This window comes from Meriones unguiculatus, chromosome 9, assembly GCF_030254825.1.
Source record: "Meriones unguiculatus strain TT.TT164.6M chromosome 9, Bangor_MerUng_6.1, whole genome shotgun sequence".
NCBI classification, from domain to species: Eukaryota; Metazoa; Chordata; class Mammalia; order Rodentia; family Muridae; genus Meriones; species Meriones unguiculatus.
Window position 1 is genome coordinate 56,500,970 of NC_083357.1, and position 25,288 is coordinate 56,526,257.

A 25,288-nucleotide genomic window follows, 5' to 3' on the forward strand; every position below is an offset into this window, starting at 1 on the left:
GGGAGATTCATTTGAAAATTTCTTTCTTTGTTGGGTCTTTGTGTGGTTAGGTATCAGGGTGACTGTGGCCTCATAGAATGAGTTTGGCAATGTTCCTTCTGCTACCATTTTGTGGAATAGTTTGAGGTGTATTAGTTTTAGTTCTTCTTTGAACATCCAGTAGAATTCTGTGCTAAAACCACAGAGAAATGACAAAACCAAGAGCTGGTTTTTGAGAAAATCAACAAGATAAACAAACTTTTTGCCAAACTAACTAAAAGACAGAGGGAGAGTATCCAAATTAATAAAATTAGGAATGTAAAGGATTGGATAAGACAACAGAAAATTCAAAGGTGACATCCAAAGAATTTTTAGATCATACTTTGAAAACCTGTGCTCCACTACATTGGAAAATCTAAATGAAATGTATGATTTTCTTGATAGATACCATGTACCACAGTTAAATAAAGTTCAGGTTAGGAATTTAAATAAACTATAACCTTTAAGGAAATAGAAGTTGTCATCAAAAGCCTCTCAACTGTAATTATTAAAGAGATTATTGCTACTATAGAGAATACCTGTTACTTTTCAGTCAGCCAAGAGAAATGGTGCCTGGAAGGTAAGATTCCCCAGAGTATGGAAACAGAAGACTTTCACTTAAAGAAAAGGTTCTTGGGGAAACAGTCTCTTTGGCACTTTCTGGAAAGAGGTCATGATGAAAAGTGTTTTCCTTAGTTTACCCCTCTCACTGTGTTCCTCTCACTGCATGATAAAGGGGGCAGGCTACAGGGAAAGTTGGCAGCAGAAGTCAGTGTCATCTGCAAGGTGCTTGTTTTCAAGATATGAAGAATATACCAGCCCTGCATCAGCAAGACCTTCACTGAGGCTCAGAGGAAAGTGAAGGATGCCAGATGCTGTGTGGCAGAATCAGAGTCCCTGAAAGCCTTGAGAGGTCAATGAGTGACATGATGAGGGCGAAACCTGAGGTACAATAGGAACACTGGATGTTTGAGATTCCAGCAAGAGTAAATATCAGCTGAAAAAAGCTGCAGGATTTGAAAACTATAGTGCATGTGGGTGTTAGAAGCAAGGATAACTATATACTAGAAATAATTCCTCACAGGAATACTTACATTCAAATCATAACACTTCAGTAACCTGCTCAGTATAACACCTGATGAAACAGCACTTCCTGGAATTGGAAGAATACAAGATTCATCTTAGTGTTGGAAAGAACTATCTAGGCCTTGAGACTGCATATGAAGCCTTTACGGCTTTCAGTAGTACTGGGCAGTCCTTCATCATGATCTGCAGGGACCCAAGACTCCTTTTTCTGATGTCAGAGCTTGGGGAATCTTTTGTGTTTGTTAATCTGAATCCTTCATTTCAAGGGAAGAAATGCAAGATTACTACACTTCAAGGCATGTATGTAAGATTGCCCGGAACTGAACCTGGGTTTTTGTTTTGTTTTGTTTTGTTTTTAATCTAAGCAGATGGTATTTTTGCTTCAATCAAAGATGGTTTTAAAAGTCAGAAGTTTTGAAAGGGTTCATCTTTTTTATTGATAATGGGTGTTTCTTCATGAGAAAAGTACTGATTTCATCCATAAGTAGGGTTTGCAGGAAGCAGCTCTGAGAGTTTGCATTACAGTAACATGCATGTGGGCACTCCATCTGAGCACATAAGTAAGCAGTCAGGAAAGGAACAGGAAACTGCTTTGAGGAGAGGTCTGTGACTATCTGGTGGATGTGATCAGTTTCTTTTCTCTGCCAGCTAAAGTACAAGGCAGGGAAAATTTTGACTGCAAAACAAAGAAGGGAAAACACAGTATACAGAATCGACTGATGAATAAAAGCTAAACAAAGAAACAAACACACAACTGTGTGCATGAGCTTGCACACGTGCACACACACGGGGGGGGACAGCAACATAAAGAGGAAGAGAAAGAGAGAACGAAAGAGAGAGAGATAGAGGACAGAGAACACAGAGAGGACATTAAGGAACCCAAAATTCTCGTGTCTTCTCCAAGACTGGTGTTTGTAAGGGTCTTTAAGAGCTTTTCCTCTGTACCCATTCCACCGTTGATGGACATCTGGGTTGTTTCCAGGTTCTGGCTATTACAAATAGAGCTGCTATAAACATGGTTGAGCAAGTGTCCTTTTTGTGTACTTGAACAAACTTTGGGTATATACCTAGCAGTGGTATAGCTGGGTCTGGAGGAAGCACTATTCCTATTTGTCTTAGAAAGCGCCAGATAGCTTTCCAGAGTGGTTGTACCAGTTTACATTCCCACCAGCAGTGGAGCAGGGTTCCCCTTTCTCCACAACCTCTCCAGCATGTGTTATCGCTTGAGTTTTTGATCTTGGCCATTCTGATGGGTGTAAGGTGGTATCTCAGGGTCGTTTTGATTTGCATTTCCCTGATGGCTAATGAGGATGAGCATTTCTTTAAGTGTTTTTCTGCCATTCGATATTCCTCTGTCGAAAATTCTCCGTTTAGCTCTGTTCCCCATTTTTTAATTGGATTACTTGGATTGCTGCTTTTCAGCTTCTTTAGTTCTTTGTATATACTGGATATTAGTCCTCTGTCAGATAAAGGGTTAGTGAAGATTCTTTCGGAATACTACTCAGCAATCAAAAAGGAGGAAATCATGAAATTTGCAGGCAAATGGTGGGATCTAGAAAAGATCATTCTGAGTGAAATATCCCAGAAGGAGAAAGACAAACATGGGATATACTCACTTATATAGACCTATAAGATATGGTAAACATAATGAAATCTATACACCTAAAAAAGATAATCAATTGAGGGGACATGGGGTAAGATGATCAATCCTCATTTAGAAAGACAGATGGGATGTGCATTGAACGTATGACAGGAGTCTACTGAGCGCATCTGAAAAACTCTAACTAGCAGTGTTTTCAAAGCAAAGACTCATGACCAAACCTTTGGCAGAGTACAGGGAATCATAAGAAAGAAGGGGAGTTAGTCTGATGGGGAAAGGATAGGAGCTCCACAAGGACAAAATATATCTGGGCACAGGGTCTTTTCTGAGACTGACATTCAACCAAGGACCATGTATGGATATAACCTAGAACCTCCACTCAGATGTAGTCTGTGGTAGCTCAGTAACCAATTGGTTTCCCAAAGTGAGGGGAACAGGGACTATTTCTAACAGGAACTCGATGACTGGCTCTTTGGTCTCCCCACCCCCGAAGGGAGGAGCAGTCCTGTTAGGCCACAGAGGAGGGCTTTGCAGCCAGTCCTGAAGATACCTGATAAAACAGGATCAGATGAATGGGGAGGAGGTCCCCCCCATCAGTGGACTTGGAAAGGGGCACGGTGGAGATGAGGGAGGGAGGGAGGGAGGGACTGGGAGGGAATGAGGGATCGGGACATGGCTGGGATACAGAGTTAATAAAATGTAACTGATAAAAAAAAAGTTAAATAAAAAATTTAAAAAAAAAAGAGCTTTTCCTCCCCTCATTTAGGGTTGCTCAGTTTGAATAAACACAAGATGGATGATTGACGCACAGCTTTGACATAAGCATGTACTGATCAGGCCTAGAACTTGTTCAGGTCCAACAGCAGCAGGAGGCCAACTAATGGACAAAAGCCTCACCAGGCCTCTGTATTATACTGCCAAGCTTTATCTCAGTTCAAGAGGCTGAAGAAAAAGCCAACCATTTTGGATTCCAACATTGTTGCTAAGTATATGGCACCTCTGATTACCTGTTTCCACAACAGTGAATCTATTTAACACTATTCCCTCTGAAAGAGTGGTGATTCTTAGTTGTCCACTAGTTCTCTCTCACTAGATTTATTAATCTTCTCAGGGAAGGGCTTCTATCTATGCACACCCTGTGCCTCTGCAGTGCAGCTATGGAAGTTTTGTGGCTGCAGTTATTGTCGACATGTCCAGTCTCTTAGATGCTTGGGGCATGGAAGAATCTTCTCCTTGTAGGTTGTTCACTGTTGAACAGAAACATGGGCTAGAACTCAGAAATCAGCACATATATTTTCCAAGTTCATTTTCAAATTATCAAGAAGACCTGGCCTCATCAATGATGCAGCTTCTGAACTTAGATGTCCCTGTTTCCATTACTGATAGATTGAAATCACCAGCTGGTTGTAGGCTTACAGCCCCCATAACTCCCAGAGTTTATCCATGCTCCCCTTTATCACAGGGGATGTGGTTCTGATCCTCATTTGGAACTAGGTTCCAAAGAAAGAAGAGTTCCTGCTATGGAGTATGTATCTATTCTGTTTTCTAGAGCCCTTGGTTTTTAACCTAACCAGGCAGAGGAAAGATCAATCTACAAACAGACACACACAGAGAGACACAGATACACACACACACACACACACACACACAACACACAAACAGTGGTAATTTCTTAAAACCATGGTTTAAGGGACAGAAGCACCACCATCCTGTCGTTTGTCATCTGGTGCTTGCCACCTCCACCTCATCCTGTCACTGGAACACACTGTGAGATGCCTGAATGTCAGCTAATTAAGAAGAAATTTCAAAGACATCCATTCTCTGACTTATCCTAGAACAGATTAAAAGGTAACAGTTTAATTCAATAGCATATGAATGCAAAAAGAATTATATATATATATAGTTTTTTATTTGTTTTTACAGTGTAACATGACCAAAAGCCCCAGTGCCAGACACTCATATTCACCAAAGTGTAACCTGGAACAGGATCTGAGTTTGTGATCTTCTATCAGTGTAGGTAAGAGATGTGGGCTCTTGTATGTGTATGCAAAGTCAAAGCAATTTTTATTAAGAGAATTATAAAAAAAGAGGGAAATTAAGGAAAAGTAGAGAAACCTCAAAGAGAATACCATTTCAGAGAGGAAAAAGCTGTCTGTCTTCTTGTCTAAGGTTCTCATAAGGCTATGGAAGAGACTGGGCATGTGCAGATGTAATGATGTTGGGATTACTTAATCATCTGGGTGATCATTCTTCATGCATGTTTCAACTTGGGATATGGTCATATAATATTTAGGTACTACCTCTGACATGCACATTCTTGGATACCGACTTTGACTGCCTGACAGCAAGTCACTAGCTGCTGTTGACACTTCTGCATTTCATGTGTCTTTAGTGCTGTTAAATATATTAAGCTTTTTCGTCTCTTTGGTAATAAAAATAGCTGCGTGGGACAAGAGAATACTGTGAGACTTCAGAAAGGAAACTGAATTGGATCTGTACAAAATTCAACAAGGGGAAAACTGATGTTGGCAGGAGCAGAGATGGTGTTTACACCAGGAGCCCTGAGGAAATTCATAGAGGTGTGACCTGTTCTGAGACTCCATCTATGAACCAGCATTGATGATCTGATCCAAAGAAGACTCAAAGTGTATCTCCCAGCTGCAAGGAACCAATGAGACTGAGGTCAAACAAGAGCTAACAATTAGAATAGTGTTGTTCTCAAGCTTGGTCAAAAACGCTTTTTTTTCCCCCAGTGGGTTAATGCAGAGATGCATAACTGTCCATGGTAATGAATGTGAGTATTGAGAACTCAAAACTAAATGGGGTATCTATATGAACCCCTCCACAGCCAGGAAAATACCACAGAAGGAGTTGGAAAACTGAAGCATTCCAACGATAGGGAGAACGCTCCAAGTGCTGAGAAAAGGAGATTGTGAGTGATCAGCTACAACTGAAACATCTCTACCAACTCCTTGTCACAACAAAGCCTAGGGAACATCTTGGAAGAAAAGTGGAAAAATGTAGAAGAGAGGAAGGAGAACTTCAAAATGTCCTCTGGACATGACGTGACTGTTGCACAACATGAATCCACAGGACCTGGTGGTTTCCTGCACCAGAAATGCACAAAACCAAAACAGCTAGAAATTCAAGTATGGAGAGCAACAGGACTCCTGAGGCCCCTCTTTTCTTACTGAGGAGATATTGGCAATTGATAGATGGTGGGTGAGGAGAGTCATCTTTCTTTAGGAAGGTGGACACTTGTAGGTTCCCATGCAACAGTGGATGATCCCACACCCATAAGCATATGCCACCACTAATTAGATTCAGTGGGTTATAAAAAAAAAAAAGAAGGAATAGGGGACATGAAGCTTAGGGCACTATGTGTTCCAGATGAGGTGTTTTCATAAAGTAAATACTTTCAAAATCAAGCATGCTCGAGCTCAGATCTTCCTGTACATATCATGTTTGTGTGCAGGCTGCAGGTGCCTGGGGAGCACTGTGTGCTCGCTGCACAGAGGTAGACAGCAGAGTCACTGGGCTGGGAGTCTCTGATGTGCAGGGCAACATGCAGGCTGGCTTTATTGAGGTGAGCTGTGAATCTGCCTTCTTCCTTGTCACCATTGGAGAAGATGGACACCAGCAACTCGAGGCCTTTCCCGGAAAGCTGTCTGTACCACCTGAAGTTGTTGGAAGCACTATCACTGAAAGTGCAGTTGAGAGAGGCCATGGCTCCCCCTGGGACACTGAGGGATTCTGGGTTCTGCTGCACCTTCTGCTGGCTGCTCACCCCTGTGCAGAAAGACAAAGTCAGGCAAACAGGAATGGAGGCATGGGGATGCTAACACTGTAGAATGCTGACACTTGTCCATGGGACTCCCACCCTTTAAATAAAGACTTAAAACATTGGTGTTTCTACCATTATCCTAGAGTAATAACTGAAACAACTTCACACACCACAATTTATATACAAAGGAAATGTCCAAACTCACAGTTAAACTGAAGCCACAGGAACACCAGCAAAAAGCTCAAGGATTTCATCACTCTCTCTTCCCTTCTTCACTGAGGATTCAGATTTTAAACCCCCCCCCCAAATTGGTCTCACATTTCTAATGTTTCTTCTTCAGGAAACATCAAGATACAGTTCCACCAAGTAGAGAAAAAAAGCACTTTTCACCACCTTTTGTTTTCATCATCAAACCCCTCCCCTCCTTCATTACCTCTTTTCTCCTCCCCTTTTCTCCACAAATTTCTCACTCAAAACCACTTGAGAGTTTTCCCCAGTCTTTGAGAAGAGGCTGCCATCTTGTGGATACTGACAGTGACCAAAGAATTGCTAAAAATAAACCTTTCTTAAGTGAGTTTCTAAAAGTAAAAATCTGCCATCTTAGTTAAACACAAAGTTAGGAGACATTTGCTCCAAGTCAGTGTGCAGGAACATGCATGTTTTCACATATTTCAAGTTAAGTTTGAAATACATCCTGTTACCTCAAGCACCCACTTTCTTGTGTTTAATGGTCTGCACTTTTTCTGTCCCCAACTCTGAGTGAGGTTCTTGTAGATCAGGAGTCTTTACACTGCACAGCTGCTTTCTGGGCCAGACTGCACACCTGTATAAAACACTTCACCTTTGACTTTTGGAATAATGTCATCTAATTAAAGGAATTCTGGAAAAACTATAAATGGGTAAAAGTATCACTTACTAAAAACACTTCCTTCTTAAAATCTAAGGAACACATTTTTTGAAGCAGGGTCTGTTATGGTAGTTTGAATTAGAATGCCTCTCTTAGGCTCATATATTTCTGTTTGTTCACTAGTTGGTGGAATGTTTGGGAAGAATTAAGAAGTGTGGCCTTCTTGGAGGAGGTATGTTACTGCTGATGGGTTTAGAGGTTTCAAAACCCTAAGCCACTTCCAGTTAGCCCTTTCTCTCTGTCCTCCATTTGTGGACCAGGTTGAAAGCTCTCAACTACTGATCCAGCACTATGCCTGCCTGCAATTCTACCTGCTGTGATGATTATAGACTTACCCTGTGAACTGTAAGCCCCCATTAAACTCTTTCTTCTATAAGTTATCTTGATCATTGTGTCTCATCATAGTGGTAGAAAATTAAGACAGGGTGTGGTGGTGGTATAAAGGAAAATGCCCACCATAGGCTCATGGGGAGTGGCACTACTAGGAAGTGTGGCCTTTTAGAGAAAGTGTGTCACTCAAGGTGGGCTTTGAGGTTTCAAGTGCTCAAGCCAGGCCCAGGTACTCTTTTTATCTGCTGCCTGCAGAACTCTCAGCTCTTTCTCCACCAATATGTCTGCAAGCATGCTGTCATGTTTCCTGACAGGCTGACAATGGACTAAATTTTTGAACTGTAATGTAGACACAATAAAATGCTTTCCTTTATTAGAGCTGCCACAGTCATAGCACTTCTTCACAGCAACACAAACCCTAACTAAGACTTAAAGTCTCTCTTTGTAGTACTGGGTGGCCCAGAACCCACTGCATAAATCAAGCTGTCCTACGAATGCTTTTCATTTTCTATAATAATTGTATTTATTTATTTTAATTATCTTTATTTTAAATTAAAATACGACTTTTAATAAAGTCCAGATTTCCTTACAATACAGAATTGTATTCTGCATTAATGACAAACCTGTGTCCAACTAATGAGCCAGAACTATCTGATGTGTATAGCAGCAGCCAAGAAACCCATGCTAAAATCCTTTTCCCCATGAACTCCTTGCTCTTTTAAAACATAAGAAAGAGAGTTCTTAATAAAATGAGTGACAAAAGAGGCATAGCAACAGCATAAAAAAAAAAACACCCATCATGCCTTAGAAAATGTCTGAAAATTCAATATAAAGCCTTAAAGACAAAGTGCAGCCAGCACTGAACAGTAAGGGCATATCTCAGAATATTTGAGGGAAGAAAGAAAGAAAGAAGGAAGGAAGGAAGGAAGGAAGGAAGGAAGGAAGGAAGGAAGGAAGGAAGGAAGGAAGGGGAAAAAAAAGAAAATTGACACATCTATTCCCAACAGTCTATAGTCTCCATGATTTCCCTTAATGAGAGTGCACAAGAGATGGACAATCTAGTTCTGATTTACCTTAGAAAGTCTCAGTATTTCCTTTATAAGTGAATTTACCAAGTACACAGTCACAAATGGGCAGTATTTTTCTCTTTTATATCTTTAGATATCTCATCCCACCATCGTCAGGCTGACACAGTTTCATAGGAAAAATTACTGAACTTGCTAACTCTCCTGTGTTGGGCATTCTCTGGATCAGCTTTATAGACTGTTCTTTCCTCAACAATGCCATTCTAGAGAAGCTCAGGGCAGGTGGCATTGCCACTGTCCTCTGGGTTGGTACTGAGCTTCATGGACTTGCACCTTTTTACCTTCCATCAAGTTTGAGATTTGTGGTCAAGGTTTGTTCAACTATTCCTCCTTCTCAGTCTTCCTCCTAGGATAATTGTATTGATGTATTTACATAAGAAAATGTTCTGTGGGTCTCAGATTCTATCCATTTTCTCTCTCTCTCTCTCTCTCTCTGTCTCTCTCTGTCTCTCTCTCTCTCTCTGTGTGTGTGTGTCTGTGTGATTCCTCCTTTTCAGATTGGGTCATATCAATTGACCTTCAATTTTAAGAATCCTTTATTTTGTGTGATAAAAATGTTGTTTACTCATTCTAGTGCATTTTTAAAGTATTTCCCTCCACAAAGTGACTCCTCTGCCTTGGTAGAATCCTTGGTTACAGGAAATACACTCAGTTTCTTTGGGTTGCTCCTTCAGAGAGACACCTGAAAGGCCTAGGCAATCAAGCACTGTTCTTTGATAAGAAATTTCACTTTGATAATACCAAACCACTGCATAGGCCCTATATAGTTTAAGGACTGTCAGAGCCAGCGAAGGGGGAGGGAATATAAGGAGAGACACAGAAAATGCTAAAGAACTTTAAAGACTATTTGAGGAGTGCTGTAGAAACCTAATACAGTAGAAGCTTCATAAAATGTATACATATATGAAGTTGATCTAAATTAAATTGCCAAATAATGGGGGAGACAGAGTCCCAACTGGACATCACTTGTCCACAATGAAGCTTCCATTACTGTGATTGGGTTATATCTAATTGAGTTGTTGACCAAAGAGGTCCCATGAGATTCCCCAAACAACCCAAGCTGTTGTCAGGACTATACGCTGCTCTCCACAAACTAATGGCAAGGCCCCATTGCTGAAGACATCATTTACACAATTCATTTATCATGTAAACTCGAGCTGGTGCCTATACAGAGCTTTTGCCTCTATGTTCTAGCATCTTTGATATAGAAAAATATTCTGCACACTACCAAAAGACAAATGTAAGCACCAACTCAGCTACAAGCCCTTTGATCTTCAATGGTGCCTTGTGTGCAAGATGTACTAAGGAAATGGTGGCAAAGGTTGTGGCAGTAACCGATCAATATCGGGACTAAGGCCCACTCCATGATATGGAGCTCCTACCTGACACTGCTTGAGTGACCAAGAAACTAATAGTAGATATCGTAGGGACCTAGGGCAAAAGAAAATACTATTATTCTTTAAAAATGTAACAATTAAATTATTTTTAATGACATTCTCCCAAACTCATAGATCAGTGTCTTGCTTAGCCATCAGCAGATGGGAACAAATACAGAGACTAACAGACAGATGTTATACAGAAAGTGAGAGACCTTGGAACCTTCAGCCATAAATGAGATATCTTCATCAAATCTCTTCACTCATCTTCTTAGAGTTTAAGGAAGCCTGCTTAAGAGAAAGCAGGAAGAATATAAGTGCCAGAAGGGATGGAGGACACCAAGAAAACAAAGCCCTCTAAATCAACATGATCAAAGCTCATATGAATTCAGAGAGACTGAGGCAGAATGCATAGTCTTGCACACATCGGTTTCAGGTCCTTTGGATATATACATATAAATATGGCTTCCAGGTTAGAGAGTATATGGGATTCCTGGATGTATGAACAAGTGGGTCTGTTCTTTTGTGCCTTTTTTTAGGCTTTTTCCTTTGAATTGTTTGTTTTGTCCAGCTCCAAAATGTTAGTTCTGTTTTGTTTTGTTTATTATCTTTTAGAACTCTGATTTTTTTTTTTGAGATATGTTTTCTCTGTGTACTCTTGGCAGTCCTAGACTCATTTTGTACACCAGGCCGGCCTTGAACTCACTGAGATCTGCTTGCCTCTGCCTCCCTGAGTTCTGGACTACAGGTATATGCCACTAGTGGTACCTAGCTCTTGGTTGTTTTCTAATGAGAGAGAGAAATATGTTAGATCCAGATGAGAGCAGAGACACGAGAAAATGGAAGGAGTAGAGGTCATGGCTACTGTATTCAATATATATTTTGTGAGAAAAAAATCTATTTTCAATAAAAGGAAACATAAAGAAACCTGGAGCAGAAATAAGAAAATACAACTTTCAATTACTTTTATTGTTAGTTCTTGTGCAGTCAGATTTTATCTGCTTTTTGGCTACTATTGATGGGTCAGCTGCCCTAGTAACAGGATTTTCTTAACATGAGAGCATCTGGCTGAAGGCAACATGATTTTCATGAGACTTTAGTGAGTATGCAAACATGAGAGAGAGAGAGAGAGAGAGAGAGAGAGAGAGAGAGAGAGAGAGAGAGAAGTGCCTACTCACTGTTCCAATTTGTTTTCTTATGCATGACAGGATAAGGTTGTGAAACAAACAAACAAAAAGCCAGAAAGTTCACCAGTCTATCATCCCTCAAGTCAAAAGCTCCAGAGTGTGTCTGGCCCTTCTTTGTTCCTCTGAAGACTTCTTGTGTTTATTGGAAATAGTTGTTATCGATTTGGAGAGTGTTTTCAAAATTTCAGTCAATATATTGATTATGCTTTTACTCTACAACAATTCCTCCTAGATTCTATCCATCTTCCTACCTATCCAAATTTATGTCTTCTCACTCTCACTCTCTTTCTCTATCTCTCTCTCTCTCTGGCTCACTTGCTCATTTGGGCTCACTCTTGCTCTCATGGTCTCTCTCTCATAAGCCATAAATAAACCCAAAACAACAAAAATAAAAACAAACAAAAAAAAAAACAAGACAAAACCTGCCAAAACAAAGAGCTCCTCACAGACATGTTTTTTAAAAAACAAAATAAAAATAAACAACAGCAACAAAAACCATGGAGTTCATTCTATGTTGACCAACTTCTCCTTATTATGGGAAAATGGTGTGTGGTTGGTCTACTCAGTGAGAAATCTACTGCAAAAAAAAAAAGTTTTTTCTTTCCCAGCAGGTATCCATTTCAAATAGCTTCATTATTATGAGTAGGACCAACTATCCTACCCCTATTCTTTCTATCAGTTCTGGGACCCTGTCTGGTTTGAACCTATGCAGGTCTAGTGTATGGTACCATTTCTAAATGTGTAACTTTGGTGCAACCCTTTTATCTGGGGCACAAGATGTGGCACTGCCTGCACTCTGTGCAGAGATGCATGGCTCAGGCTCCCAAATTATTTTTCTTGACATTCTTGGCTTCCTAGCTGTTCTTTGACCTCTGTGCTTAACTGAAAGGCTAAGGTTTTTCCATCTCCCCACCTCATGGTAACTCCCAGGATATTCTGCTTTCCTATGCTGTTGTCTTTCTCTCAAAAATCTATTAAAAAATCCTCAAGCTTGCTTTTCAGTCTATTTTAAAGTTGTCTTTCTAATGATACTAATAACCCCAAAAGCGAAATTCAGTTCCCCAATACAGTGTTAGAAAGACTTCTCTATCACCTCTGCCTCCCTGAAGCCTCCAAGGAGCAGGTTTTGGTGCTGGCTGTAAGTACCTGGGGAGCATGGTGCACCCACCACACAGATGTAGGAGGCCGTGTCTTCCAGCAGGGAGGCTGTGATATGCAGGGTGCTGTGCTTAGCATCTGCATCCAGAATTGCTGAGTACCTTCCATTTGACCTTTTGTTCTCTGCGTAAGTCATCATTGCCAGAGACACAGGACCTCTGCCTGTGTCTTGTTTGTACCACCTTAAGTTGTTAAAGGGGCTCACACTGTAGTTGCACTGAAGGACACAGCTCTCTCCCTCAAGTACGACCAAGGACTCAGGACTCTGCTCCACTTGGGTCTTGCCAGCCACCCCTGTTCAGAAAACAGTGTGAAGTTCCAGACATCGATCATCCACACTTAGCACTTGTAGTTAGCATCTTTCCTTAACATAGACAAGCATCTCAGGTTAGCTAGAAATAGGTCGATTTTCTTTCCTCCTTTCACCCCAAGGTATTTAATCTTTCCCCCAAATCCTACGAAATGTTCTTTGCCCCTGGCTAACACCTCCACTCACTTACGCTGAAAATACAGCCACAAAAGCACCCAGCAGGCACGCAGGTGCTTCTCCATTTTTACTGCAGAAGTGTGCTCCAAAGCTGCTGCCTCATTTCCTCAGCTCTTTCCTGTACTTTAAATGAGAACTCTCAAGAAGTATTACCAGCCAATCAGAGACCCGATGCTCACATCAGCTCCTGGAGACAGGACCAATGCCAACACTGCCATCTCGCGGTCAGCGCTATAGTTGCTCAAAACCTTAGAGTAAGCATTTTTGTGGTTGCTTTTTACTGGTGATGTGATGCAGAATGTAAATTCTTATGGATGTATAGAAACCACAGTAGAGTGTCCATGCGACTGTATTTCAGGACCTTAGTTCAACTCTGGCTCTACATAAGACAGTTAATATCTACTTTCCTTCTCTGAAAGTAGATGCCTAAGGACTTCTGAAAGTTTGAATAGAAATGATTCACAGTAGGAGCTAATGATCATGACTAGCCTGAACTAGGCCCTCACCTAAAATGTAAATTCCTTTATAATGTGACATTTCCTCCGTTCTATTTGCAACTATGTCACCCGTTTCAAAAAAAATGTGTTTTGTCAAAAACGGGTACATTAAAATTCTGTTTAAAAATATTTCTATTTGTGCTCTTTGATCACCTCCCCCTCAGGGGGAAGCATCCTTACCAGGCCACAGAAGATGACAATGCAGCCACTGTGATCTGATGTGATCTGATAGAGTAAGATCAGAAGGAAGGAGAGGAGGACCTCCCCTATCAATGGACTTGGGGAGGGGCATGCGTGAAGAAAGGGGAAGGAGGGGCTTATGGGAGGACACAGTGAATAAAGTGTAATTAAGAAAATAAATTAAATTTTAAAAAGAGTAGTACTTACATTGTTCACTTAAAGGTTGTTTAAACAAAGAGGCTGAGTACATTGTAGGATATCAGGCTAAGTCAGATAGACTTCAATTTGTATTATTTACCTGCTGTGAGGTACAGCCAAGTTCAAGTCCCTTAAAATACGAGATGTTTTCATAAAAATGTAAAAAAAAATATTTGTATTAATTCTTTGACAATTTCATGTTTGTATACAAAGTATTTCTGAACGAATGTTAAATCCTCTAGTAATGATAGGCTTTTAAATCATTCATTATTATTTCAAAAATACTTTTCAAGACCTATATTACTCAAGTTGGTCACAAAAGCTAAGGATCAGCAATTCTGTGCTCAGGAATTACACACCAACAGAGAAATAGTTGAGCATCTGGCACAAATCCTGACAGGTGGAATATGCTGAAGGGTGTGAAAATTCCTTTCTTAAAGTTTCTTATTTCTCAGTGAAATTTGGAACTCCACTGATAGGGGAGGTCCTCCTCTCCTTCCTTCTGATCTTACTCTATCAGAACATATCAGGAGTGGCTGCATTGTCATCTTCTGTGGCCTGGTAAAAATGCTACCCCCTCAGGGGGAGGTGGTCAAAGAGCACAAATACAAAATGTAAAAATTGTTTAGATATTTAAGATTAACTGTATATTAGAACTAATAATTCATAGAGATGAAGAAAGCAAAAAGAATGCCTGAAAATCAAAACTAGAATACATCTTTCATACAGGACAAGACAGGTTTTGAGAAGAGAATTATGAGAAGTAAAGACAATGTGATCACTAGTTTTTCTGGCAGCATAGCCAGGCCACAGTACCCAGACAATTAATCTAACACTCGGCTAAATCTCACTGTGAAATAGGTGGGTCTCATGTGATCCTTTGGAGGATTTAAGAAAAATGCTAGTGATTCACACCTTTAATCTCAACACTTGGGAGGCAGAGGAGGCCAGATCTCTGTGAGTTTGAGGCCAGCCTGGTCTACAAAGAGAGTTCCATGACAGCCAAGGCTATAGAAAGAAAACCTGTCTCAAATTAAAATTATGGAAAAAGAAAAGAAAAGAGAGAGAGAGAGAGAGAGAGAGAGAGAGAGCAGTTTCCCTCAACAGAAGACATTCTCTTGGCTTGTGAAGGTGACCTGTCTTCCGCACAATGAGTGTCTCCTTCATCTCTTCATGCTGCAGCACCTGAGTCCCTGCTTTTCCTTCTTCTCCTTGAGAATTAGGTGAAGCATGTTTGCTAGGGTTACTTTCCCCTAGCAAAGACTCTTATAATGGGGACACAGAGCCATCTTCTGTAGCCAGGCAAGGCCTCAAGTGGAGGGACTTAGAGACCAGCCTAGTCACAAAGCCTTAGACCTACAGTTTGTCCTTTCTGCAGAGTGTTCTGGGAGTAGAGCCTGGCAGAATCTTCATGAAAGGGACCAGAGAGACTGCATCCAGCAACTGCTGGGAGCAGATACAGAATCCCACAGCCAAACATTAGGCTGAGCCTCTTGAGTCTTGTGGAGGAGGGAGAGTGGGAGAGGAAGGATTGGAGGAACCAGAGGGGTCAGCCCACAGAATCAACTGACTCATGGGCTGACCCAGGGGACTCATGGGTGCTTGCCGGGATCAGGAAGCCAGGAGGGGTCTGCTCTCTCTCCTCTGTGTATATGTTATGGCTGAGTAGCTTGGTGTTCTTGTAGGATTCCTAAAAATAGGAGATGAGGCTGCCGCTGACTCTTTTGCCTACTTGTGGGACCATTTTCCTACTGGGTAGCGTTATCCAGCCTTGATGTGATTATAAATTTCTGGTTTGTTTGTTTTTGTTTTGTTTGGTTTGGTTTGGTTTGGTTAGAAGAATTTTTTTTATTTTTATTTGTTATTAGTTACATTTTATTAACTCTGTATTCCAGCTGTATCCTGCTCCCTCATTCCCTCCCAAGCCCTTCCTCCCTCCCTCATCTCCTCCCTGTCTCTTTCCAAGTCCATTGATTCTGAACCTGTTTTATCAGGTATCTTCAGGACTGGCTGCAAAGTCCTCCTCTGAGACCTAGCAGGACTGCTCCTCACTTGGAGGATGGGGAGGTCAAAGAGCCTGCTATACCACTCCTAGGCATATATTCAAAATTTGCTCAAGTACACAACAAGGACATTTGCTCAACCATGTTTGTAGCAGCTTTATTTGTAATAGCCAGAACCTGGAAACAACCCAGATGTCCATCAATGGAGGAATGGATACAGAAATTGTTGTATTTTTACACAATGGAATACTATTCAGCAATCAAAAAGGAGGAAATCATGAAATTTGCAGGCAAATGGTGGGATCTAGAAAAGATCATTCTGAGTGAGGTATCCCAGAAGAAGAAAGACACAGATGGTATATACTCAGTCATAGTCCTATAAGATATGACAAACATAATGAAATCTATACACCTAAAGAAGATAAACAAGAAAGAGGACCCAGGGTAAGATGATCAATCCTCACTTAGAAAGACAAATGGGAGTTGCATTGGATGTAGGAGAAAACAAGTAACAGGACAGGAGCCTACTGCAGAGGGCCCCTGAAAGACACGGCCTAGCAGTGTATCAAAGCAGATACTAAGAGGCATAATCAAACCTTCAGCAGAGTGCAGGGAATCATATGAAAGAAGGGGGAAGTTTCTATGGCATGGAAAGGATAGGACCTTCACAAGGACCAAATATATCTGGGCACAGGGGTCTATTCTGAGACTGACACTCCACCAAGGACCATGTATGGATATAACCTAGAACCTCTGCTCAGATGAAGTCTGTGGTAGCTCAGTAACCAATTGGTTTCCGATAGTAATGGGAACAGGGACTATTTCTGACAGGAAATTTCGGGTCTTATTGTAAGTTGTATTATCGTGTTTGGTTGTTGTCTCTGGGAGGCTTGTTATTTTCTGAGGAGAAACAGAGGGCTGATGGTTCAGGGAGAGTGGGTGTGGGGGTAGGGACAGAGACTGGTGGGAGGAGGGGAAATTGCAGTTGAGATTTATATGTGAGAGAAAAAGAAAGAATTCCACAGTGCTTTGCTAGGGAATCATTGCCATTTTCTGCTACACTAACTAGAGTATCGTCAGTGTAGCATATCAATAGATTGTGCTACAAGACAGAAGACACATTTCCTAAGGGAATCAGCTTCCTGGAAGTCCCTAGCAAGAACCCTAACATGGCCATCTAAGCCAAAAGACATGTTCTAAGTCCCACACTTGCTTGATGCAGGATTAAATTGATGAGTTTTTGCTGTTTCTCTATGATTCTTGAAACAGTACAATTAATTATTCAAGGAAACATTTCTAAAAGATCACGAAAAAGCTTTAGCAAATAAGAGTAGAAGGAAAATAAAATTTTAGGAGAGGTTATAAATCAGATTCAGCATCAGGAATTGCTTGTGGAAAAACCAAACTTTGTAGGAAATAAAGGGCCAAGAGTTTTAGGGTTTTCTAAAGAAAATATTTAATCAGGTTCTGTTAGGATAAATGCTCTGAATATTCCCACTGCAGTAAAACTATTTCAAAACCATTACCAAACACAGATGTTTATGATAAGGCAAAAGGAAGATAGGCAAACATAGAAGGTCAGAGAGTTTTGTTACTATAAGTTTTACAGACAGGCTAGCTCAAGCAGCTTATCACTAAGGAAAGATTGTAAATCCTTAGCAAGAGAAACATGAGGAATTCCCCACAGTGCTTAACTCTAGTGGGGGTTGTAAATCTTTAGCCAACTTGGTTCGGAGGGCAATGATAGCCCCTGGCCTTCCACTCACTAATTAGTAGCAGTAAACTGCATAAACACCACTAGTTCTATGTTTGCTCTGCTTAAGAGGCTGTTAGGCCAAGATTTTTTGTAGACACTGCTTCCACCAGGTTACTCTTTCAGTTGAAATGTAAACTTTGTATCGTTGGTAAAAAGTCTGAATGCTCCAGAAAATATATCAACTTTAAGGTTCTTCTTTGTAAGATTACTATAAAAGTGTTGGCTTGACTTCAGTAAAGGGCAGAAGATCCAAACCAACTACCTGGTGTGGTCTGTGTCATTTTGCCTATCTGTGCCTTCCTGATATCTGAATTCTCTGATTCTCCCAAGAATGCGGGGCACAAGACAGGGCCAGTCTGTGGCAATTTTCTGCCACCTTTCTTCCAGACTCTGTTAGGTCACATTATGTAAACATCACTTTCTCCGGCACATTTGATTACCTGAAGACAGATAAGGTTTAAAATGTGGCTCACTGGTAGACCACTTCTCTGGCATGCGCGGGGCTCTGGGTTTAATCCCCAGTGCTGAGAGAACATGGCTTAAATGAGTTACAGCCATGACCCCGGAGCCGTCTTCATTCTACTGACTTGTGAAGTTAATGCGGCCTGGCATGCGGACATTTCTGTGATTTTCACCAGCAGAGACATGGAAGGCCTCACAGGGACGGCTGTGCTGAAGTCAGTGATTTCAGAGGCAGGTGCACAGCAGCCAGGCCACCTGTTTCCTCTCGGTTTGTGCTCAGCTCCCCCGGCAGTGTCTGCCAGTGTGTCATCCAGAGCACAGTAGTACACAGCCGAGTCTGACTCTTGCACCGAGGCTTTCTGCAAGTGGAACGAGGTGGTTCCTTTATCATATGTGGCTTCAAACCCTCTGCTGCTTCCCTTCTCGCCAGCTGTGATGACTTTCAGGAGGAGCTGGGGGCCTTCTCCAGGATATAGGACATACCAGAAAAGAACAGGGAACGTTATGCTTGTGGTTGAATACGTGCAATTTATTGTCAGGAACTTGCCTTCTGAGATGGTCACTTGGCCTCCTGTTTGAGTCACAGAGTCTCCGTGGGTCCTTCCTAGAGTGCAAGGAAGGGAGAGAAAAGGAGAGAGAGAGAGAGAGAGAGAGAGAGAGAGAGAGAGAGAGAGAGAGAGAGAGAGAGAGAGAGAGCTCTCAGCGTCCCCTTGAGAATAATGTTCTTAAGTAAATTCCAGCTAAAGACTTTGCTGTTTAAAGTCACTTTACTTACCTAGTATGAGAATCAGCACAGCCACGAAGCCTGGAGAAAAGTCCATCTTTACTGTCATCTAGAAAACGGTCTTGATGTTTAGCATGATGAGGTGTTAACTCAGAGAAACTATGAGTTGATTTAGTTATAAATGACACAGAAATGAGCCTGTGTTAGGAGACTGCGCCCCCTGCTGTACAGAAACTGAACTGAGGATGGATGTTAACCTGATCCTCTCCCTGACTTTGTTAATGATGCAGATATCAGTCTTTCCACCCTTTACATTTAAGCAAAGCTATTACGCCCTACATCAGCCATAGGAGAGCATCTCAAGGTTCTTTTACTTAAGATCGAGGCTGGACCCTTGAACATAGGCCTTTATATGTCCATGCATCTATTGTGAGTCAGCCGGCAACCCACAGAAATCCCATGAAAATGCTTCTGGTTAAAACCACAGAAAACAGTAAGAAGTCAACTCAAGATGGAGAATTCTCTCCATCAGAACGCTTTCCAACCTCTAAGGCAGAGATTGACATGTGCAAGATGGCAATTTGTATTTGAGAAAGGAAATACCAATGAGGAAGAGCTGGTTTGGGGAGCAGAGTCATTACTTGAACAGCCATAAAAACAATAATATTTTAAGACTGTCATCTTTCCATAGAAGTTTTCCTCACTCCATAATCTATATACAAGTTCTACTGATATTTCAGAGTCACTGAAAAGTGGAAAGTATGAATTCTAGATAGAACAAACTCCATAACATAAACAACTGAATCCTTATCCAATGATCTGATCTTGATGCCTTATTGACTCACCTCTTCCGTGTCCTCAGCATAGAGCTGACAACCATGAGGCATGTGCTGAAGCTGTACTCCAGTGGCAGTCCAGTAGGAAGGATGCTTTCCACACTGATTAGAGCATGGGCCAGGCTGGCACCCACTCTCCACTGATAAAGAAGCTCATCAGCACAGAATCAACCTGTGTGTACATCCTCAGATGCAGACACAAGGAAAAAAGCCAAGGCCTGATACTGTCTCAGTTCATGTATCCCTTCTTCTTCTCTTCTCTTCTCTTCTCTTCTCTTCTCTTCTCTTCTCTTCACAAGTCGTATCTTCAGAACTTTTCACAGAACTATCCTAAACAGAAACTCTGTAAACATCAGATATGAAATTTATTCTTATACATAGACAATAGCTGAAATTGAATGACAATGGGTTGTTTGAAAAGTACAAAGTTTTATTTTCATAGAAGGAAGAGTTCTAGAGATGGCTGGTTACATAATATGAATGTCTTAATGATACTTACCATTTCAGTGATTTTTGAATTTATGACTAGAGAATTTCATACATTGTACATAATGTGTTTTGATCACAAACACATACCATCCTCCCTTCTACTTCTGCCAGGCCCCCACCTTAAAATGTCTGAGGAGATAAGCTTTCTATGTGAACACCTACCACACCTTAGCACACTTACAAGAATTGTAAAAGCTGCTTTCTTTGAAGGCTTCGAAGCCCCACCTTGGCATTCTACCTGCAAGGAAAAGATGAAATTACAATACAGGGTAATTTAGTAGCCAAACTCCACCATTTTGCCTTTGGACAGATATAAAAAAGTAAGGTGAGAGTGGAAGGAGGGAATCACAGTGAATGAGAATTTGGGATTGAAGAAACATTTTTATGGCAGCAGACCTGGGGCTGTACAGATTAATCCACATGGCAGCATTGGATGCTTATTCAGAAGGATGTTGTGCAGGGCAAGGGTGGAGAAAATGAACATATATTCTCCCGATTTCTAAGAAAATGAACTTCTAAGAACTGACTATGATTATAAAGGTGTATAAGATGATGACATAAGCATTTTATACATAATATATTTTTAAGATTTATTTATTTTTATATGCACTGGCATGTTGAAGGTCTTGCCAACTGTATTTTAAGTCAATACAGGATGGTAAAGATATCAAGTCATCTTGAAGTTGACCTAGAAAGTAGTTGATGGGGCTGGTTACATTTCTCATCTTGGAAAAGTATGTGTTGCAGGCCATGTGACCTGAGAGAAAGGAGAGTTAAAACCCTACAAGTTGTCCTCTAACTTCTCATTGGAACCATGGCATGTGTGTGTCCATGTATGTGTTCATGTGTACACACAAAGAGGCATAAACTCATACAGAAATAATTATGTAAAATAAATTAGAAAGGACTTGAAAATTCTAATAATGACAAAAAATGAGTTTTGCATTCTAGAGATCGCTGGAGAAAGCAGGTATGCTCCAGCCTTCAGGTAACAAGATATGCAAACTTGTAGTTGACACTGCCCTGATTACATAAGATTTTCTTTTCTGACACAAAGTCCATGCAGAGTCATAGGTCAGTGGCTCAGGAGTAGTATACAAGCCAAGCTTGTAAAAGGCTTTGGTTCCATCTCCAGCACAAAACCCAAAATTAAAACAAAACATCCAATGGACAATTGGAAGCTCATACAGTAGCTGACCAGCCCTAACCACCATTCTTGATGTAGGAGCCTCCTCATTCATTTCCACCTAATAAAGCAACTTGACTGCCAGGCCTTCCAGTCACAGGAAAAGAAAGGTGAACCTGGCCTTTAACAGTCAACAAAAGGGGTGTTTCCATAGTTACTTTAAATCCTCCACACTTCAACTCAACACCAGTCCCTCCATTGTGTCCACTAGGTAACATGTGTTTTCACTAAGGCGAGCTTTCTTTCTTAGTGGACAAGGAATCTGTTCTTACCAATGAAGTAGAGATACATATATAGAGAACATAAATCGATACGTGGCTTATAAAATACCTTGACTGAGGTGATTGCCTTGAGAGATGACTCAGCATGTCAAAGTATGTGTTGCAAGACTACAGAACTGAGTTCCTCCAAGAGATCCACATGTTAGAACAAAACCTCCCCAAACTGTTCTGTGACCTTCATGTCTGTGTGCATGTGCACCTATGAAACTACTGAAACCTTTCAATCTGATGCTGAAAAGTATTGTCAGGCAGTTCTGATGAAATTACAATACTGCAGACTTTTGAGCCTTTCTGGTGAACAATGAAATGCTGAGTCATTTCATCTATGCCCTGAAATGTGACAGTGTGGCTGTTCTCAGTGACGCCTTGGTGTACATCAACACCATGGAGAACATCAAGAGGTCTGTGTACTGCACATTGCAGTCCTCAAGGTGAGGCAAATTCTCCTCTCATGGAGTAGCTATCAAGAGTAGGACCTGCGATAAGAGTCACTATTGAGCACAAGGAGCACACTCTTTCATGACCATATTGATAAATGATTGGCCAGGTGTTTGCCTCTGCTCTCACACCCCAACTCAGCCCATTAATTTTGTTCTGTGTTCTCTCATCAATGTGATTGTAACTGGTTCCAGATCCCTGAGCTGCATTTCTCCATGACCCAGACAGTGCACAAGCACTCCTAGGTTAATTGAAATGCTAGTGGTCACTGCTGTCAATGTATTCATGTACATTTTGTCTCCAGGTCTTATAGACAGTGACACCCACAAGGAGCTTCCTTATGTGTCCTTCTGGCAAAATAGTTTAGTTCAAAGTCCATTCTTGAATTTGGCTTTTGACTGAAGTCATTGTTTGCACCCCAAGGAATAAGAATCACACATCACCTGTGTCTAGAGCTCTTCTTATCCTTAAATGCATGTCAGAAGTTGATCTGAGTATTGCATGTTCTCTGCTGTACTAGAGAGAACACTACTTTCTCCGATATTACTGGACATTGTTTTGTAAAAATATCATATCATAGTCAACAGGATCTGAGCGATATCTATGCTATTCATGATGAGCTGCTGATGTATCACATTGTTTTATAGATAGGCATAATATACCCATGCTACCAGCTCACCTGAACAAGATCAGGAAACTAGCTCCGTTTTCCTTCTCTGATGGCACCTTTCACCCAAGCATCATGCAAGATAGAGCCTGGCATGCAGGAGCAGCATATCCTCAGTTGTATGCCTGAGGGAAACAGCACTGCACAGGCTCAGGAACCGAACAGGAACCTCAGTTTCCTTAGGAATAGAGCTAGCAACTGCATGCTGGCTCTCTATGTGAGTGTGTTTTAGATGACTTCAGTGATGGATCTGATCATCCCTACAGCAGAGGCATCTGCCTGAAATTTCTTAACCTATTCAATGCTAGGCAGTCATTCTGCCAAGTGAGCTATAAATAACATATATTCATACCCACTCCTGGTGACTTTTCTCTTTCTTGAGACAATATCTCACTATGTAAGTCACAGAAATCCTGTAACCAAAAGGGCTTTGGTATCTGTGGTAGACAGAGAGCAACACACTCAGCCTGAAGACCTTTTCTCTTGGTGCTTCCACTGTATAAGTTTCTTTACCAACAGTGCATCACACTGATGCCAACACCCTGATGGCTAAGTTCTGTATTGGCTAAGGCATCTGGAGGCAAGTTTCAAAGGCCAGGCACATGGCTTCTGTGACTGTGCCCTCTAACAAACATCCCACATTGTAACCAGCACTGTAGGCTCTTCCTGGAAGTTCTCACAGACACTTGTACACATAAGGTAAGAGACCATTCCTCTGCCACATTCATCCTGTGATGAGATTTCGCTACTGTTTAATTTCTCATATTGCTAAAAAGGAGGTTTTGAGGAAAGAATGAGACTTTGCTAGGCATGGTTGGAAAGTTAAAACTCAGTTCTTCACATGGCAAAAGCTAACATGATTCTAATCTTGGCTAGAGTTATCTGTAGCTTTGAAAGAGGTGGTGGTCAATGGCAATGTCCCAGGAGAGTCTCCTAAAAAGGACCCCTCAGCTAATGGTGAGCATAAAGTGAACATCAGCAGGGTTCCCCGTGACATCAGCAGTCCATTTCTCTACATTCTATTGTATCCTGGAGAGCTCTTGGCAACGCCGTGATGTCACTAGTGTTGTGACAACACCAACTGCTCTTAGGGCAGTTGCCTATAGGTCTCATCAACAGCCATGTGGGCGAGACTGAGAAGTTTCTTTGGGAAAGAGAATGTGGACAGTCGAAAAATCAAAGAGCGGCAGAAGGCAGATGGCCTTCCATCTCATTTTAAAATATCAAGAAAGAAGTTGTCCTGGGGAAGGCACAGTGAGTCCTGGTCAGAGGAGATGGGCTTGAGGTGGGAGCTTCAAAAGGAAGGCAGTGGAACAAGAACCTCTAGGAAACAAATGGATGTTCCTGCTTAACATAGGTCATGAAAGTTAAGGATTCCAGAACATTATTTTGTCTGTCCCCAAAGCCAGGAGCTGGCAAGGCCAAAGCTGTTTCACTGGAAGTTCTTAGCTTTACACTTATTGGGAATTTGTGGTTTAAAATGAGGACAAAAGGAGACCATCAGGGGTCAAGGGGTTTAATTAACATTTCCTAGTTTATGGCAGGGCATCACTGCACTTCACTCTCACAGGTTTAGTTTAGGTGCTGTGGATATCTGACAGTAGTTACAGGGACAGAAATGTGCATGTACTTATAACGCCTCTGAAAACCTCTCCCTGACAGTGGTGCCCTTAGGATACTGAATCAGTAGCTGTGGGTGGAAGGCATTTCTCAACTAAGGGCAAAATGTCAGAGGCAGTAGACCAGATAGAGAATGAATCTTTACTGCCAGCTCTGTGGTGTTTTGGTGTGTCTCTGGGCAGAACTATTCAGTCTCTTGATCATCTTCTGCTGCTGCTGGACTGCCTAAACCACAATCGCGGTCATAGAGTGGCAAGGCAGGAGCACTGTATGTCTCTAAAGCACCTGAGTGCTTGTGAACTCTGCCATTATTCTCTTGGGTTCTGTAACCACAGGCTTGAGGCCTCAGAAACCAATCTGCATCTTGTAGGTTTGTGAAGAAGCCTGAAGCGTCCATCTCTGTAGTCATCTGAAGCACATGTAGAGAAGCAGCAGAAATACCTAGCTGCTTACATACCCACTTCTTAACAGAGTAATGGCAGTTCTGAGAGAGCAGGCATCTCAGCCTTAGGCCACTGCCACACCCACACCAGTGTCCCATAGTAGCATGTGCTACAGGGCAGGAGACAGGCTGTCTTCAGAAATTCACTCCCTGGAAGGTCCCTGGCAGATTCATCCCACTTGGAAACAGACATATTCTGAGATTTCTGTGCTTTTTGGGCGCGGTCTTGGGAATGGAATTTTGAATTCTTTGATCTTTCTCTGTGACTCCTGAAACAGCACAACTAATTTTATAAAGAAATTTATTATTAGTAGATTAGTAAAGGCTTTAATAAAAATAATATGTAAAAGGAATATGTTTAAGAAAAGTAATGAATTAGATTTAGTATTAATAGACATTAAGAATAGTGAAAAAATAATAGGCTCCTTCTTAAGAAAAGAATAGCATGGGAGGTGCAGCTGGCAGGAGTTTCCCCTCCCTTCAGTGCCTTG

At 41.4% G+C, this 25,288-nt stretch overlaps 3 gene segments (V, D, J or C); all 3 read right to left on the bottom strand.

The window, feature by feature from the left end:
• Nucleotides 1–3,859: 3,859 nt before the first annotated feature.
• On the bottom strand, nt 3,860–6,742 carry LOC132656364 (T-cell receptor alpha chain V region 2B4-like). The segment is given in 3 exon segments: nt 3,860–3,951; nt 6,209–6,493; nt 6,694–6,742. Coding segments are annotated over 3 exon segments (426 nt in total).
• Nucleotides 6,743–12,445: 5,703 nt separating this feature from the next.
• On the bottom strand, nt 12,446–13,083 carry LOC132656365 (T cell receptor alpha variable 10-like). The segment is given in 2 exon segments: nt 12,446–12,825; nt 13,032–13,083. Coding segments are annotated over 2 exon segments (432 nt in total).
• Nucleotides 13,084–18,200: 5,117 nt separating this feature from the next.
• On the bottom strand, nt 18,201–18,969 carry LOC132656366 (T cell receptor alpha variable 9-2-like). The segment is given in 2 exon segments: nt 18,201–18,718; nt 18,890–18,969. Coding segments are annotated over 2 exon segments (576 nt in total).
• Between the last annotated feature and the right edge of the window lie 6,319 nt (nt 18,970–25,288).